General features: G+C 38.9%; 4 protein-coding genes across 6 annotated transcripts; 2 read left to right on the top strand and 2 right to left on the bottom strand.

Annotated features, from left to right (window-relative positions):
- Positions 1-523: 523 nt before the first annotated feature.
- On the top strand, positions 524-2,557 carry LOC110853317 (probable bifunctional chitinase/lysozyme). The gene is made up of 9 exons (XM_022101571.2): positions 524-673; positions 742-978; positions 1,053-1,292; positions 1,354-1,534; positions 1,612-1,720; positions 1,792-1,846; positions 1,923-1,999; positions 2,072-2,181; positions 2,249-2,557. Exons 1-9 carry the CDS (start codon positions 622-624, stop codon positions 2,361-2,363), a joined length of 1,176 nt encoding a protein of 391 aa, XP_021957263.1. The 5' UTR covers positions 524-621; the 3' UTR covers positions 2,364-2,557.
- On the bottom strand, positions 2,418-5,763 carry LOC110853316 (dnaJ homolog subfamily C member 11). The gene is made up of 15 exons (XM_022101569.2): positions 5,558-5,763; positions 5,296-5,478; positions 5,102-5,231; positions 4,892-5,042; positions 4,674-4,801; positions 4,452-4,605; positions 4,233-4,359; positions 4,133-4,160; positions 3,964-4,051; positions 3,780-3,899; positions 3,598-3,714; positions 3,333-3,524; positions 3,013-3,268; positions 2,816-2,945; positions 2,418-2,747 (listed from the first exon to the last, which is right to left on the bottom strand). The coding sequence occupies exons 2-15, from the start codon at positions 5,434-5,436 to the stop codon at positions 2,719-2,721; spliced, it is 1,791 nt and encodes a 596-aa protein (XP_021957261.1). The 5' UTR covers positions 5,437-5,478; positions 5,558-5,763; the 3' UTR covers positions 2,418-2,718.
- Positions 5,764-5,885: 122 nt separating this feature from the next.
- Positions 5,886-8,573, top strand: LOC110853420 (probable ATP-dependent RNA helicase DDX20). 2 transcript variants are annotated; one of them, XM_022101682.2, is made up of 6 exons: positions 5,886-6,017; positions 6,138-6,528; positions 6,622-6,795; positions 6,936-7,473; positions 7,547-7,685; positions 7,739-8,573. In XM_022101682.2, exons 2-6 carry the CDS (start codon positions 6,189-6,191, stop codon positions 8,396-8,398), a joined length of 1,851 nt encoding a protein of 616 aa, XP_021957374.1. In that variant the 5' UTR covers positions 5,886-6,017; positions 6,138-6,188; the 3' UTR covers positions 8,399-8,573. The 2 variants fall into 2 exon arrangements, with proteins under 2 accessions (XP_021957374.1, XP_021957373.1); XM_022101681.2 differs by having other exon boundaries at positions 5,912-6,059.
- On the bottom strand, positions 8,514-12,422 carry LOC110853605. 2 transcript variants are annotated; one of them, XM_022101889.2, is made up of 11 exons: positions 11,808-12,421; positions 11,371-11,735; positions 11,147-11,305; positions 10,203-10,749; positions 9,912-10,146; positions 9,749-9,827; positions 9,549-9,671; positions 9,272-9,481; positions 9,050-9,177; positions 8,893-8,973; positions 8,514-8,765 (listed from the first exon to the last, which is right to left on the bottom strand). In XM_022101889.2, exons 2-11 carry the CDS (start codon positions 11,682-11,684, stop codon positions 8,626-8,628), a joined length of 2,016 nt encoding a protein of 671 aa, XP_021957581.1. In that variant the 5' UTR covers positions 11,685-11,735; positions 11,808-12,421; the 3' UTR covers positions 8,514-8,625. The 2 variants fall into 2 exon arrangements, with proteins under 2 accessions (XP_021957581.1, XP_035710177.1); XM_035854284.1 differs by having other exon boundaries at positions 8,626-8,765; positions 8,851-8,973; positions 11,371-12,422.
- Positions 12,423-13,568: the final 1,146 nt, after the last annotated feature.

Here is a 13,568-nt window from a genome sequence, read left to right on the forward strand (position 1 = left end):
AATTACAATTGCAAAGGAAGAAAAGGAATTAATTCTTCCTCAGACACAACAATGTCACAAGAGTTCACAAAACCAACAATGCGGAGTGGAATGCATCATCCAGAGAAGAGATTGAGATTAGCATATAAATCCAAATCCCATCCTGTTAATAATAAATTGACTATGTCTGCATCCATGCTGTGCTCTTAAGCCGTTTTGTTTCGCATTTTTCTCATTGTATGGCCTCATATCATATCATCGGCTTTGAAATCCAGTTATACTTCGAAATACGGATTGTTATGTCGGATGCATGTATGTATACGTACGTATATGACCTGCAATAATAAATTAGTACCTAGAATCCATACTTATTGTTCGTGAGGAATGTGAGATTTTTTTCATCTCAAACCCCCTCCTCAGTGCTGGCTTATTCTTGAAAAGCTTCAGATATGTACTTAATAGTATATCGTTTCCATATTAAATTATGCTTAGGTTTGAATCATCAGTGTGGATTAAATTGACGATGCCCGATGAGTATAAAAAGAGGTCCATGAAGTTACCACACCAGCAGACGACGTATGTACCAGGATCAGAGTTACGGCGTGCGTCTAGTTTTTGCAATTTAAAAAAACGTACTAGAAAATGAAGACATCGATACCAGTACTAGTCGTTTCATTATTTGTGTCGCATGCAGGTAAAAACGTTTGAAATTTATTTACGACTAGGTCAATAATTAATAAAACGAGACAATTCTGCATTTAGCATCTGCCTGTAAAGAAGGGAGCATCACAAACAACCCAAAAGATTGTAACACGTACATTGTCTGCCTCCACGAAAAGGAAAAAGTCGTCTCATGTCCGGCCGGACTTCAGTTCAACAAGGAGAAAAGTATCTGCGATTGGCCAGCGAACGCGAATTGTGGTGGTGAAAGTGATGGAGAAAGTGGTGAAAATGGGATCACAACGACCCCAAAGCCAACCGGTCCACCACCTCCGCACGGTGAGTTATATGTAAATACATAGTCGTCAAAAAGACCATAATATTTGATTTTATAAAATTTCATTTGATAACAGGACCCTCTCCCAGATTTGCCCCATATTTTGACGTGATGCTCAAAGGAGGAATGAACCTGTCTCAAATTTATGAGAAAACTGGCCAAAAGGATTTCACCTTGGCGTTTGTCCTAGGCTCGAGTGGCGGCTGTGACCCGAAATGGGGTGCAGAAAGGGATTTGAACGATTCTGAAATCATTGACGGTATCCGAGCCGTGCAGGAGAAGGGGGGTCAGATGATTGTAGCGTTGGGTGGTGCAGGTATACAGGTTTCAAGTAGAGCAGAAAATTATGAAGACGAAAAATATTTGTAACTTGTCAGTCGGACCTTATCTTGAACATTCTTGTAAATCCGTGGATTCATTGGCGGAAGCGTATTTAAAGATTTTGGACACGGTTAAGACAACCCATTTGGATATTGATGTAGAAGCACCAATCAATATGGAAATGGTCAACAAAGCGTTAGCGAAAGTACAAAAGGAAAGGCCAACGACAAGTGTGAGGTAAAAGAGTCATAAAAGTACAAATTGTGAAAGCACTTGCATAAGAGTGACGTTCTAAAATAATTTTGTGGTTCCAGTTACACATTAATGGTACAAGCGGAAGATTTCGGACTGAATCCACAATTAGGACTCAGAATGATTGAAAGTGCGAAAGAGCAAGGGGTTCATGTCGATATTGTGAATCCGGTAACTAAAGTCTACAGTATTAAATATTAAGTGATTAAGTTGACGAAATAATTAATTTAATTATGATTAAGATGACAATGGAATTTGGGGGACCTAGCCCAGATTATGGCGACCAAGTCATTGGAGGTAGGTCAATACTATTTAGTATAATAATCAGAGATTTCATTTCCATTTGTTAATTTTTATTTGTGATTTCACAAAGCTGCTAAATCCGTGATCAAACAGATGAAAATTGTATGGCCGGATAAGTCGGATGGAGAGATTCGTAGGATGCTGGGGGTAATTTACAAGTACATGGGTTTATCGGAATTTAATTTATCTTAACTTTCTCCACATTCATTCTTCCCCCAGGTGACTCCCATGATTGGAAAGAACTTTAATACAAAAGTATTCGAAACTAAGCATGGGCGTAGATTGGTCGAGTGGGCCAACAATAACCATATCGGTTTCCTCTCATTCTGGTAACTAAGATCTTCTACAAGTAATTTCGTGTGCTATCACATATTCTAACGTTTGATAACTGCACAGGTCCGTTGGACGAGATAATGGAGGCTGTCCCGGGGGTGGAATTTCACCATCTTGCAGCAGCACTAGTCAATCGGATTACGAGTTTACAAAGACTTTCCAAGCCTTCATAGAATAATTAACTGAGCCAAAAATATTTCAAACGCGTAAAAGCTTTACATGTACAACATTGTATTTACATATATTTTCCTAGCTTCATGAACACGGGAATTTATTGATACTTTTCTTAAAAAATAACAAGATATAGTTTTTTTTACTACATGCAATTAAAAATGATAGGTCGATCAAGTTTTTGTGGGAGAAAGCATACAACACAATATAAGGACGAGAGTTAAGTATTGATAGTTGACTAAACAAATTGTCCTTCCTTCCCTACTATTTAAATATAAATGGATGACTGACTGATGTATATATTATGTATCGGACTTGATTATGCAGAAATTTGTTAATAATTTTTTGGTTGGTACTAAGGACTATGTTGCAACAAGGTTGATTTGATGAGCTGAAAAATAAATGGAAATTATGAAATCACTTGCCATTTGGCAAAATTTACCAGCTATTTCAACTCACATTCCTTCGGGATGCTAATTGATTCCTCATCGTTCACAATGACTTCATGCGCCTTGTTACGAAATAGGTATTGTATCATTAATCGCTTTTCTTCCCAAGGGACGGGATCATAGAATCCGGGCAAATTACTCTAAAATAATTAAATGCAAAAGAAGTTATTATTAAACCCGGTATCTACTAGATAGTGATGTGCGTACTTTGGAATTATCATGAAGGATCAGCTTGCTATCTTTAACCAGGCACTGTAAAGGAATAGTTACGTCGATAATTTCATCATTGGCACCAGCTCCCGAAGAATCAATATCCGCTGTAGACAGGGTAGATATCAGTCGTCCATACTTTGCCGAAGTTATTATTAAACCACGCCTCGCCTCTTCGTCCGCCACAATTCGAGCAAAGGCAAGTTTCATTAGCTGAATTGCTGAATCCGCCTCGGTTTTCTTTTCCATCATTCTAATTTCATACATATTGAAACTGAATATATTGAAATTACATATATAAGACGATATATTGATACCTTGTCCTATTTTGTGCTTTAAGCTTTGCTTTCTCTCTCGATTTTCGTTCTCGCTCATACGGTTCAACAAATAGCTTATTTACAACAACCCATAGTATTAAGGGTGTAATTGTGCCGTACACAATAGGCGCCGGTAAGATTTGGTCACAAAGATGAATAGGAAAATTGTAGGTTTGATTAGATCGCAGAATCCTTGAAAAATATCGTTCAGACGATTAGAACATAATTAGTCGGCATTACTCAAATTTTCTGCAATGAATCTTACTTAATTCGAAGATTTACACCAACCGGAACACCAACGACCATGGCTGCAGAAAGAGTGGTTAGCTGAGAAACCTTCTTTTCAATCCCACACTCTGTGTAGAAACCAAACGTTCCCCCTCTACAAGTATTAATAATGATAACAATTAATTGTGAAATTTCCCTTGCAAAATTGTATAATTTTACCTTATCAGTGCTCGTACACGAACTTTTTTCTCATCCAATTTCCGACTGACATGACAAGAAACGTAACTGTGTGGAACCCCTAAATGGACAGATGCAACGAATCGAGTGATGGAATCATCCCTGTTGAATTGAAAAAATATTTTAATTATAAATTCAAGTATGAAAATGTAATGACTTCGCTTACCAGATATATTGAGTCTGTAATCCCCCCATTCCACCAGCTCTCCAAACGATTTGTCCATTAGATTTGTCATCAAAATGACGACCAAACGCTACCAGGAATATGCATGAATTTATTATTTGTATGTTTCATCAACATTACAAAGTTCAAAAATATAATTATAGGTACGCACATGCCACCATCGCTGGTTTTAATCCCTCCTAAATAAATTATACAACAACTTATTGTGATATGATTGAACTCGAAGCTAAACTTTGGAAAACTTTGCATACCGACGTAGACTGACACGCGATCGAACAATTTGTGTGGTATTTGCTTCCAATCAATGAAAATCCCTTGAAACCGAAATCCATTCCGTTAGTGTTTCCTCCAACCTCAAATTCTGCCGAGGTTCGATTTCTATACATAATTGACATCCGTTATTTATTAATAACTATTTAGTTATGTAAACACTTTATGTTTATGGAAAATCTAGTTGAATGATCAATTACCCGAAAGTTCTTCTAACACCAGCCGCAATGTTCCCTCTCCCTCTGCCATTTTCTGCCGAGACTGACCCCGACATAATGATTGTATCTCGAAGTGTTATGGGGGCCTCGATTGATTGAGCAAAGTGAAATCCGGTAAGTTCGATGTATGGGCCAGCTGTGCATAAAAAATATTAAATGCAAAGTTTATAGTAGTTCTAAATTCCCAAGCGGTTCGGGTCTTACTATCGTAGTAGTAATCTTCTTCATCTTCGAGGTGGTCATATATAGTGAAAATTTCTGAGGCGTTAATATTCACCGTAATGCTCCCTTTCGGATTGGCTTGCCGTTCCATTCTTTGTTCTTCTCGTTCTCTGCGAAATAAACATTAGCCAATGACATCCAATTATTGCGTGTTGTTAATAATAATTATAAAGAAATGGTAGAGAGTCTCATTTTTATACCTCTGTAGCCTTTCAAAGTCCTCCCTTATTTCCGTCGGAGTTCGATATCTCGTCACTAGGTCCATACATTGCGAATTATGCTGTTGAGCTTCTTGTAACGCTTCAGCACCGAGTGTGTCATAAATGGCACGTTTCTCAGGATCCATTAAAACTGGATTTTAAATTTGCATTATAATTAAGTAATGACTTAACTGGATAATTAACTCTAACCTTCATGAACATGTCTCAGCTTATTGAAAAGTCTTTCAGCATTTATTTTAAATTCTGGATCTAAATGTTTATCGGGGTGGTAAATCTTGGAAAGTCGCCTATACTGCATTTGAATGTCTTCAGGTTTCGCCTAGACAAACGTAAATTATAAATTTGTATAACTCTGGAGGAAATGTTCATGGAAAAATTATTACATTTCTAGGCAGATTAAGAAACGTGTAGTAATCATCTTCCAACAGGTTGTTTGTCGATCTGTCAAATGATGAATCGTTCTCGTCGTTGTCATCATCGTCGCGAATAGAAGACTCGTTCAAGAAGGTGAAATTGTTTGCCATTGTATATATTTTTTCAAATAATTAAAACAATGGAGTGATCATCTTGAATAAACGAAATGCGATTAATTTATACAAAATAATTAAAAATGCATTTTATACCGATTTGATTTAATTAACTTACATTTTGTACGAAATTTCGCCCAATTCACAATTTTAAAATTCACCTGACCCGGTTTTTCTGCTTCTTCTCAAAATATTTACAAAAAACCCCACAAACAACAATAACCTTTTCCCAGGAGTGAATTAGTCGATAAAGCACGAAAAGTGGTTATCTACTAGGTTATCTTGTCGAGAGGAGAAAAAATTAACAAAATATGCAGTCTTTTGCTCTTGCATCACCAACCAACAACCACAATTACCACGATTCACCAACCGTTGAGCATGTGAATTTCGCATCTCTCTCCCGCTGCCAAAATCTTCAAAGGGAGGAACCGCCACAGCAAGCAGTAAAACAGAGCTCAGTGTCAAAGCACGTGTCAAAAACTAAGTTTCGTTAATTTGTAATTAATTTAATTACTTGCGAGTGACGGGATAAATAATTACGTGTTAGTGAACAGCCAACTTCAACTCGTTGATTTTGGGTGAGTGGTGGGTGAGACGAGCAAACACGGGTGACATAATTTGTTAGTGAGCTATGATTTGAATAAAAAATTGTATTTATATTTTTCACTAATATTTACATAAATATTATTTAATTCCAGGCAGAACTGAACTAAACTAGTCTTTTTCTCGTGTGTCGTGCGTGACGAAGGATGGAGGGTCCCTTACTGCATGAAGGGGGAGGTGGGGATGGCGACCAGAAGGAGATGTCTTTCGCACCTGCAACCGTTGACGTCGACATGGCTGAGAAATTCTGTAACGATGATACTGAAGGGGATGTGGAGGAGGAGGAACAAATCCCAAAAGTTGCCTTGATGGGACACGACCGTGATGAGAAGATCCGCTCAGCGGATGTCGAGGTCAGCTGTGAAGACATGAACTTTGTCGACATGCAGCTCTCGGATAATATCATAAAAGGGTTGAAGCTTTGCCGGTACGATAAACCGACGCCGATCCAGTTGAAAGCTATTCCACTGGGGGGAATGAATTATGGTGAGTTGAATAAAGGAATATTTATTTATCATAATATATCATTTTGCGATAAGTGGTAAAAATATGATTTCGATTTGATTTTCTGTGTATTAGATTTACTCCTGCAAGCAAAAAGTGGCACTGGGAAAACTTGCGTCTTTACAGTCTGCATTTTGCAGCAGATTGATCTGTCGCAGAAATTAATACAGGCCATTGTGGTGACGCCATGTCGCGAAATCGCTGTACAAATCTCATATGTGATGAAATCTATCGGTGCCTTCATGCCTAGTAAGTGTTTCCTACGTCCTTGAAATAAATCATGTCACAACTGAGAAAATTGTTTTTATAATTTATTGTATATGTTCATTATTACTTTTATCTTTGAAATGTATAGTCATAAGTTATTAAGTTTGATTAATAATTTGCAGATCTCAAAGTAAAGGAATTTATCGGTGGAACCTCCGTCGCTCAGTCCATGCGTCGTTCGACCAACTGTCACATTGCGGTGGGAACTCCAGGGCGGCTGGCTCACATGATTAACGAGGAGCGAATGGACCTCTCCAACGTCAAAATTATAGCTTTAGATGAGGCGGACAAATTGATGGACACCTCGTTCTATGATGACGTCAAAGTCATTTTCAAATACATTCCAGTGACGAAGCAAATGATTGCAACGAGTGCGACCTACTCTGAAAATGTTTGCCAATTTTTGCAAGTTTTTATGAAAAATGCTTGCAAAATTCAGCTCAACTTGGATGATCCCACACTCTGTGCGGTCGATCAGTACATGATCGACGCAAAGAAGATGATGGGAGTTAGCAGTAAACGATGGGGTACAGAACCAACCAGAGGACGTGAAATGGCAGAAATTGATGAAGCTTTCGATATCAAGTTCAACTGCTTGAAAGAAATATTTCGAGGAATGACGTACAAGCAGGCTATCATTTTCTCCAACTATCAGTTGAGGTGAGTCAGTATTCTGAGTGAATTTTTAATTGACAACTTAATATTAACAAGTAATATGTGTTTGTTTATGCAGGGCTGAGAAGATTTATGACCTATTGAAAGAGTTGGGCTGGGATGTCGACCTGTTGTCTGGAGGCCGAAGTCAGGAGGACCGGTTGTTGGCGTTCATTGGGGCTCAACAGGGGAAAACTAAACTGCTTGTGGCTACAGATGTAAGAAACAAAATGATTAACAAAAACAAATATCTAAATGTTGCTATTGTCAGGTTGCATCAAGAGGAATTGACATTGAGGGGGTCGATCTCGTCGTCAACTTTGACATTCCAAAGGACAGTGACACATACATTCATCGTGTTGGCCGCACTGGCCGATTCGGCTCTAGCGGTCTGGCCATGTCTATTTGCTACTTTGATACGGAGCAAAAAGTACTTTCGGATTTCCAAGTCAATCTCCACTTTACCCTCTGGGTTATCGAGAACTCGGATGAAATTGGCGGAATCAACGCTAAGAGCAAAATTCGTCACGTTACTCGAAAGTTAACTACTGTGCGAGACTCAGATATTGGCGAAGGCTTATTCTCCCTTGCGGGGACAGAATGTGAGCAAGATCAGGAAGACTTGAAAGATATTGTAATTTCAATCGTGGATCGGGCCTTGGAGAAGATTTATCTTGACGATCCCGATGTGATGGATTCCCGCTGGAAGGTGGGGACCAAGGCTTTCATTCAGTATGAAGAGATGGATGAAGAGCTTAACCAGGACGCTGGCTTCATGAGACGGATTGCGGCTGCTGTTGCGCAACGTCTTGCTCTTGAAACGGGTACTGAGCCTATCGTGCTGCAGGATGAGTTCGATGACCCGTTTTCAAGTGACGAAGAGGACGAAGACTATGAATCCAGTGATGAAGATACCAAGCTAGAAGACTGATCACTTATAGGAATAAATTTTTGGTGATGGAATATCTTAACAAATGATGTTTTGCAGGACATTGCATTATTTGAAAAAGTTAATACAATCAAGTTTGTACTTTGTTATATACGCATAGGTTTGATCGCATAGTGCTTTATTTATGTTACTATAAATAAACTTACATACGTCATTATCACGTGATAAATCATTCTCAGTCCGATGCAAATATCATTTTGTGTTCTAATTCAACTCGCCCTATTGTTCTGTTCCATTCTAAAACTTGGTGATGCATGTAAACTCGTGGGAGAAACCGCCATGAGCGCGGTGGAACCAGTCCGTTCCGACAAATCGTTCGAAATGCGTCTCTTAAAAGGTGTCAAAACTTCTGGAAATATTTATAAAACAGATAAGTTCAGGCCTCGTGTTCGTTTTCCAGTAAGCATTTTAATTAAATTGTAATTTTGTGCTACATAAAAATTCGCTTTGCTCCATTATCAAGCATTGGTTGTTACTTTTTAGACGAGGATGGGCATCTTCTAGTTGAACGATGATATCTTGCTTACACACGTACACGACAAACACACCAACAGCTCCTGTGTGTGACACGTAGTTAATTATCCCATTCATCACGAAATTATACCAGTTAATTAGCCATTATTGTACACTCACTCAGTATGTTGATAATGTCAAAGATCATCCAGTACCATTTGAGAGTAAGGCCGTCAATGCTCCAGGAACATATATCAAACGCCCAACTAACTCCCATTACAATTATTAGCTTTGTCAGCCGGGTGAAACTGAACATTAATAATTATAAATAATATTTTGTAATTAAATTAATTGCCATAATTAATGTCACATGGTTTCATGTCATGTTATGTTTTTCTTTACCCTTTCCAATGGTCTGTCTCCCTTTTTGTCGCTATCCTCGTGTTCTCTCTGTATTTCAATAGCTTGAAACACGTCACGCCAAAAAAGACGCAATTTAAGCAGAGCAACACTGCCGCGGGGTAATAGTTGTAGACGCCTTGTGAATTCGGGACAATCCAGCAGTTGAGTTGTCCATAGCCTGGGACTAAGTGGGGGGTACAGTCATCCATTCTAATAGAAAATTCGAGTATGTTGTTAACCACCCGTCCAGATTATTCTTATTATTTTTTCTACTCACGAATAGTAGTAATCCAGCACTACGCCCGTCCCCACAAATGCGGTTGGGAGACCCCAGCCGAACAAGGAGTACTTTATGTAGCGACTTCTCCCTTTGGAACGTCGATTCGCAGGCGTGAGTGACCTGTGGTGAATTACAGAGTTGTAATTAATGGGTGTATGTACAAAAGTATGAATATTTCGCCTTGTAGAGTATGTCACCTAAAGGTCAACCATAAATCGCAACACATCACAGTCATCCACGAGAAAGCTGCCAACCAGAAAAAGTGGCCAACGATTGCTAACGAGTGGTACACCCCCAATTACATTAATTAAGTTGTCATTATTTCATTTACTATATTATGACCTATCTATTTATGAATACCGGTGAAAGTACAACCCCAAATCGTCTTAATCGTCTCCCTCACATTCAGCCCGTTCAACACAAGGGCCACCCCCTGGAAGACGTACATGAGAAAGAGTGACCCCGTCGTTGCCGCGATCGTCCACCCGTGAACGTTTTGCTTCCTCCAGAGCGAAATGTACACGGCACTCGTCATCAAGGGAAATATTGAAGCGCAGAGGAGCAAGACGCCATAGACGATCTGGTTCCCGTGACCCTGAATGTATTGATGACTTTGTTTGAAGTGTTATAAATAAATAATACTAAACGTACCTTCTGATGTTCCACGTTCCACGCGGTACACAAAACGGCAATGTACTCTTCCTCTTGATTTTGAAATCCGACATCCCCTCCGTAATCTTGGACGCCGTCGAAGCACAAAACTTTTTTCGGATTTTTCTCCACTCGACACTTCTTGTCGATTAGGTCGATATAGAGAACCGCGCCGTCATACCGGATTTTGAAATTTATCGAGTGGAAAGTGGCATTGAAAATGGAGCTTAAATTATTTGCCACGGTGTCGGACAGGGGAAAGAGGGTCGTCTTGTTTTCGAAGCAGTTGAACATAAAGTTGGCCTTCCTCCAGAGGAAGTAGTGTGGCATCTTGGTCTCGGAGGGAGCGATTTTAGTGACAGCGTCAGAGTACAGGGGAGGATTGAAGTAAGTGGTGGGGTTGCCGGAGGGAGGGTGACATCCGCGTTGGCCATCACTCATACCAAGGCTGTACACCTTGTCGAGTGTACAACATTTGGGGATGCAAGGACGAGAATGGCCACATTTTGGGGGGCAAGTTCTGATTTTGATGTGGTCAGCGGTGGAACTACATATAATACAAGTTTGTTATGAATCTAATGTAATCAAAGATATGAAAACGGTTTTTATATCGTCTCAAATTTCTTGAAACTAGGTACATATCTTGGTTATGTGATTCCATAAATACTTAGAAAATGCATATTGGCATATTACCCAATTTTTATTGTGATTTTTTAGAAGTCTCGTATGAAAAAAATGCCAGATTTCCCAATAAAATCTCATGGCGTCATCGAATTTTTAATGCCAGAAAGCTAACAGAGGTACAAATTCATGACCGTAAGCTTGAAATTTATGTAGGGTGAACGTTGTATACATACATGAAATGAGAAAACTTTCCCAACTATGTATGTACATGAATTTGCCAGTGTAGGTAAGTTTCACTCATGTCAATTCATATAAATTACCCTTCAATGCAGAATTCATCTGGTGCATAAAATTCCTTCCCAACGCGCATATATCCATTGGGATAGAACCAATTCCGTAAACCGTCTTGGTCTTCATGGGTGAAAAGTTTCGTTGTAAAGGCGTCTTCGCACTCATCAATGTCAACGTTCTTCTCCAATCTGGGAGAGAAATTGATCACGGTGAAAGCATTTTTTCCATGTAATTTGTTAGACTTACGACTTACAAGAAAAGTGTCTCAACACTTGTGCTCATCAAATTTTGAGGAACGCTCCAAATTCTGCTCGTCTTATCGTTCAGCCATTTGTCACAGGGGGTGAAGAGGCTGCTATTAGATTCATGTTTATCCAACTTGTCACCATTTTGCGTGTCATTACAACAAAGAAATAGCTTCACAAAGTTGTCACTTTTTGTCTCCTCTTGTCTCACGACTACTTGTCGTCCAGCGTTATTGGCCTTGAGATTACCACGACCGAAACCAGTTCCACTCCCCAAGAGAAAAATCATGAACCACATCAATCGTATCAATCTCGGCTTCATTTTGACAATATTTACTTGTTATTTCACCCCCAAAAAAGTTGGAATTTGGAACTGCGTTAGACAAAAATAGGATTGATTCACTCCACTGCCTACTAGATAAATAATTTTCTTCCGTCCACATACATACGCTGCAAAAACAAGCAATGTATCTTTCAGCCCGAGGAAACTAATGAGAAAACCGTTTCAGACGGGAAGAAGGCGAAAAATGATAATAATGCGCTCCTCCCCCGAATGAGTCGTAAAATGGTCATTATGAAGCACAAGCCGCTGACAGATGAGAAAGTAAAGATGTTCACGATGTAGATTTTTTTGAGACTGAGCAGAAACTTTTACTTGCTACTCTTTCAAGTGTATGTGTGCAAATCTAATTCGATTTTGGTTATGTAATCCAGCACTGCACGGGATGGAGGCGAGATAGTGTCATCCCCACTCAGAGGATGGTAGGCGACTGACTGGACCTGATAACAAAAAACGGGCAAAGTGGAGTTGTTTTGACGTGACAGGAGGGAATAGATGGACTTGTTTTACTTAACTGTGGCCATGGAATGACGAACTATAACAAAAATGATGAGGAGACGATGATGAGCTTACTTCCGAGCTGATCCTTTGTCCATTCAGCTAAGCAACTCATCATTTTTCTCTCTTACTTACTTGATGTGACATGAAAGCACACAAAGTACAGATATTACCAGCATTTCAGCAAATAGTGGAAAAACTAACTAACTGCGCTTCTTCTGCCAAATGTTTCATTCACGCTTCACTCAACTCTATATCAGTTCGAAATGAACAGGGAGTTTGTTTGCAAAACTGAGCTCTGAAGTTGGCAAAGTATGAGGAAGATAAATAAACAGGATGCTAAAGGTTCCCCAGAGAGAAAGTAGCAGCGGATGGAAAATACCAGGAAAATGGGATCACATCGCCGAACGACGTATGTATGTACATGTATGAACGTAATGAGAATGACTGATAAAATCTAACGATGGCCCTGGTGCAGCTATCAAGCTCCCTGCGGACCGTTTATTTGCCCCCAATCTTTATTTATTCGTTGCTTAATTGTTTCTTGAATGTGGTTTCTTCTGACTAGAAGAAAAAACAAGACAATGAAAATGGAAGTCTACACATGGACAGTGGTGAAAGTTCCCTTTTTTCGTGGTGACATGCTTGCTCAAGTTTGACACGTTATTGTTATTGGATTAGTTTGTATACAGCACTTGATCAACTTTAACTTCTTTCCAAGTTGAAGGACTTTTCTTCGTCACAAACAAAGTTGCTCATTTATTGGCATCTCGGATGAAAAGTATATGTAGTAGTTCTGGTTTATAGCTTTTCGCATCAAAAAATCCCATCAGAAATCTGCCCACATAATGGAAGGAAATGTGTCATGAATGAAAATTAACGAGCTGATTAAATATGAATGACATTGTTACTTTATGAGATGAAGAACCTTTTATTTTTGTGCATATAGATAGATGTACATGTGCGGGATTAATCGATTAATCCTCATCCATCAAAGATGGTAGTGGTGATGATGATGATGGCATGATTATAGGGCATCAAACAGAACAAATAATAGACATAAATTGGCAAACTGTCCAACAGAAATGAAGACACATTACATAATTAAAGTGCAACGATGGAGCAAGTTGGATGGAAGTTGATGAATGGCTCAATTTGCTTGATTAACAAACAGTAATTAGGACAAGTTTTATGTACATAGACAAAAAAATAAATGTATAATTCTTGGAATAAGATCTATACTAAACAAACTAACGTAATAAACTAACACAATAAACCATCTGAAACTTGAAGTACTTTGCGTCGCTGTCAATTGGAAATTGATAAAGTAATAATGATAAATAATGGGGAATTTCGAACGAAGTTTAA

This window comes from Folsomia candida, unplaced genomic scaffold (assembly GCF_002217175.1).
Source record: "Folsomia candida strain VU population unplaced genomic scaffold, ASM221717v1 Fcan01_Sc008, whole genome shotgun sequence".
NCBI lineage: Eukaryota > Metazoa > Arthropoda > Collembola > Entomobryomorpha > Isotomidae > Folsomia > Folsomia candida.

Coding starts and splice junctions, on each gene's coding strand:
- LOC110853605 (XM_022101889.2), bottom strand. CDS start 11,684: ATGAAGCCGAGATTGATACGATTGATGTGGTTCATGATTTTTCTCTTG. Junction 9,672..9,748: donor GATTTATGGTTGACCTTTAG/GTGACATACTCT, acceptor AATTCACCACAG/GTCACTCACGCCTGCGAATC. Junction 9,178..9,271: donor GAGACAGACCATTGGAAAGG/GTAAAGAAAAAC, acceptor ATTAATGTTCAG/TTTCACCCGGCTGACAAAGC.
- LOC110853420 (XM_022101682.2), top strand. CDS start 6,189: ATGGAGGGTCCCTTACTGCATGAAGGGGGAGGTGGGGATGGCGACCAG. Junction 6,796..6,935: donor TATCGGTGCCTTCATGCCTA/GTAAGTGTTTCC, acceptor AATAATTTGCAG/ATCTCAAAGTAAAGGAATTT. Junction 7,474..7,546: donor TTCTCCAACTATCAGTTGAG/GTGAGTCAGTAT, acceptor TTGTTTATGCAG/GGCTGAGAAGATTTATGACC.
- LOC110853317 (XM_022101571.2), top strand. CDS start 622: ATGAAGACATCGATACCAGTACTAGTCGTTTCATTATTTGTGTCGCAT. Junction 1,293..1,353: donor TGTAGCGTTGGGTGGTGCAG/GTATACAGGTTT, acceptor GTAACTTGTCAG/TCGGACCTTATCTTGAACAT. Junction 1,535..1,611: donor AGGCCAACGACAAGTGTGAG/GTAAAAGAGTCA, acceptor TTGTGGTTCCAG/TTACACATTAATGGTACAAG.
- LOC110853316 (XM_022101569.2), bottom strand. CDS start 5,436: ATGGCAAACAATTTCACCTTCTTGAACGAGTCTTCTATTCGCGACGAT. Junction 4,802..4,891: donor GACTTTGAAAGGCTACAGAG/GTATAAAAATGA, acceptor TTTATTTCGCAG/AGAACGAGAAGAACAAAGAA. Junction 2,946..3,012: donor TCCTTCATGATAATTCCAAA/GTACGCACATCA, acceptor TAATTATTTTAG/AGTAATTTGCCCGGATTCTA.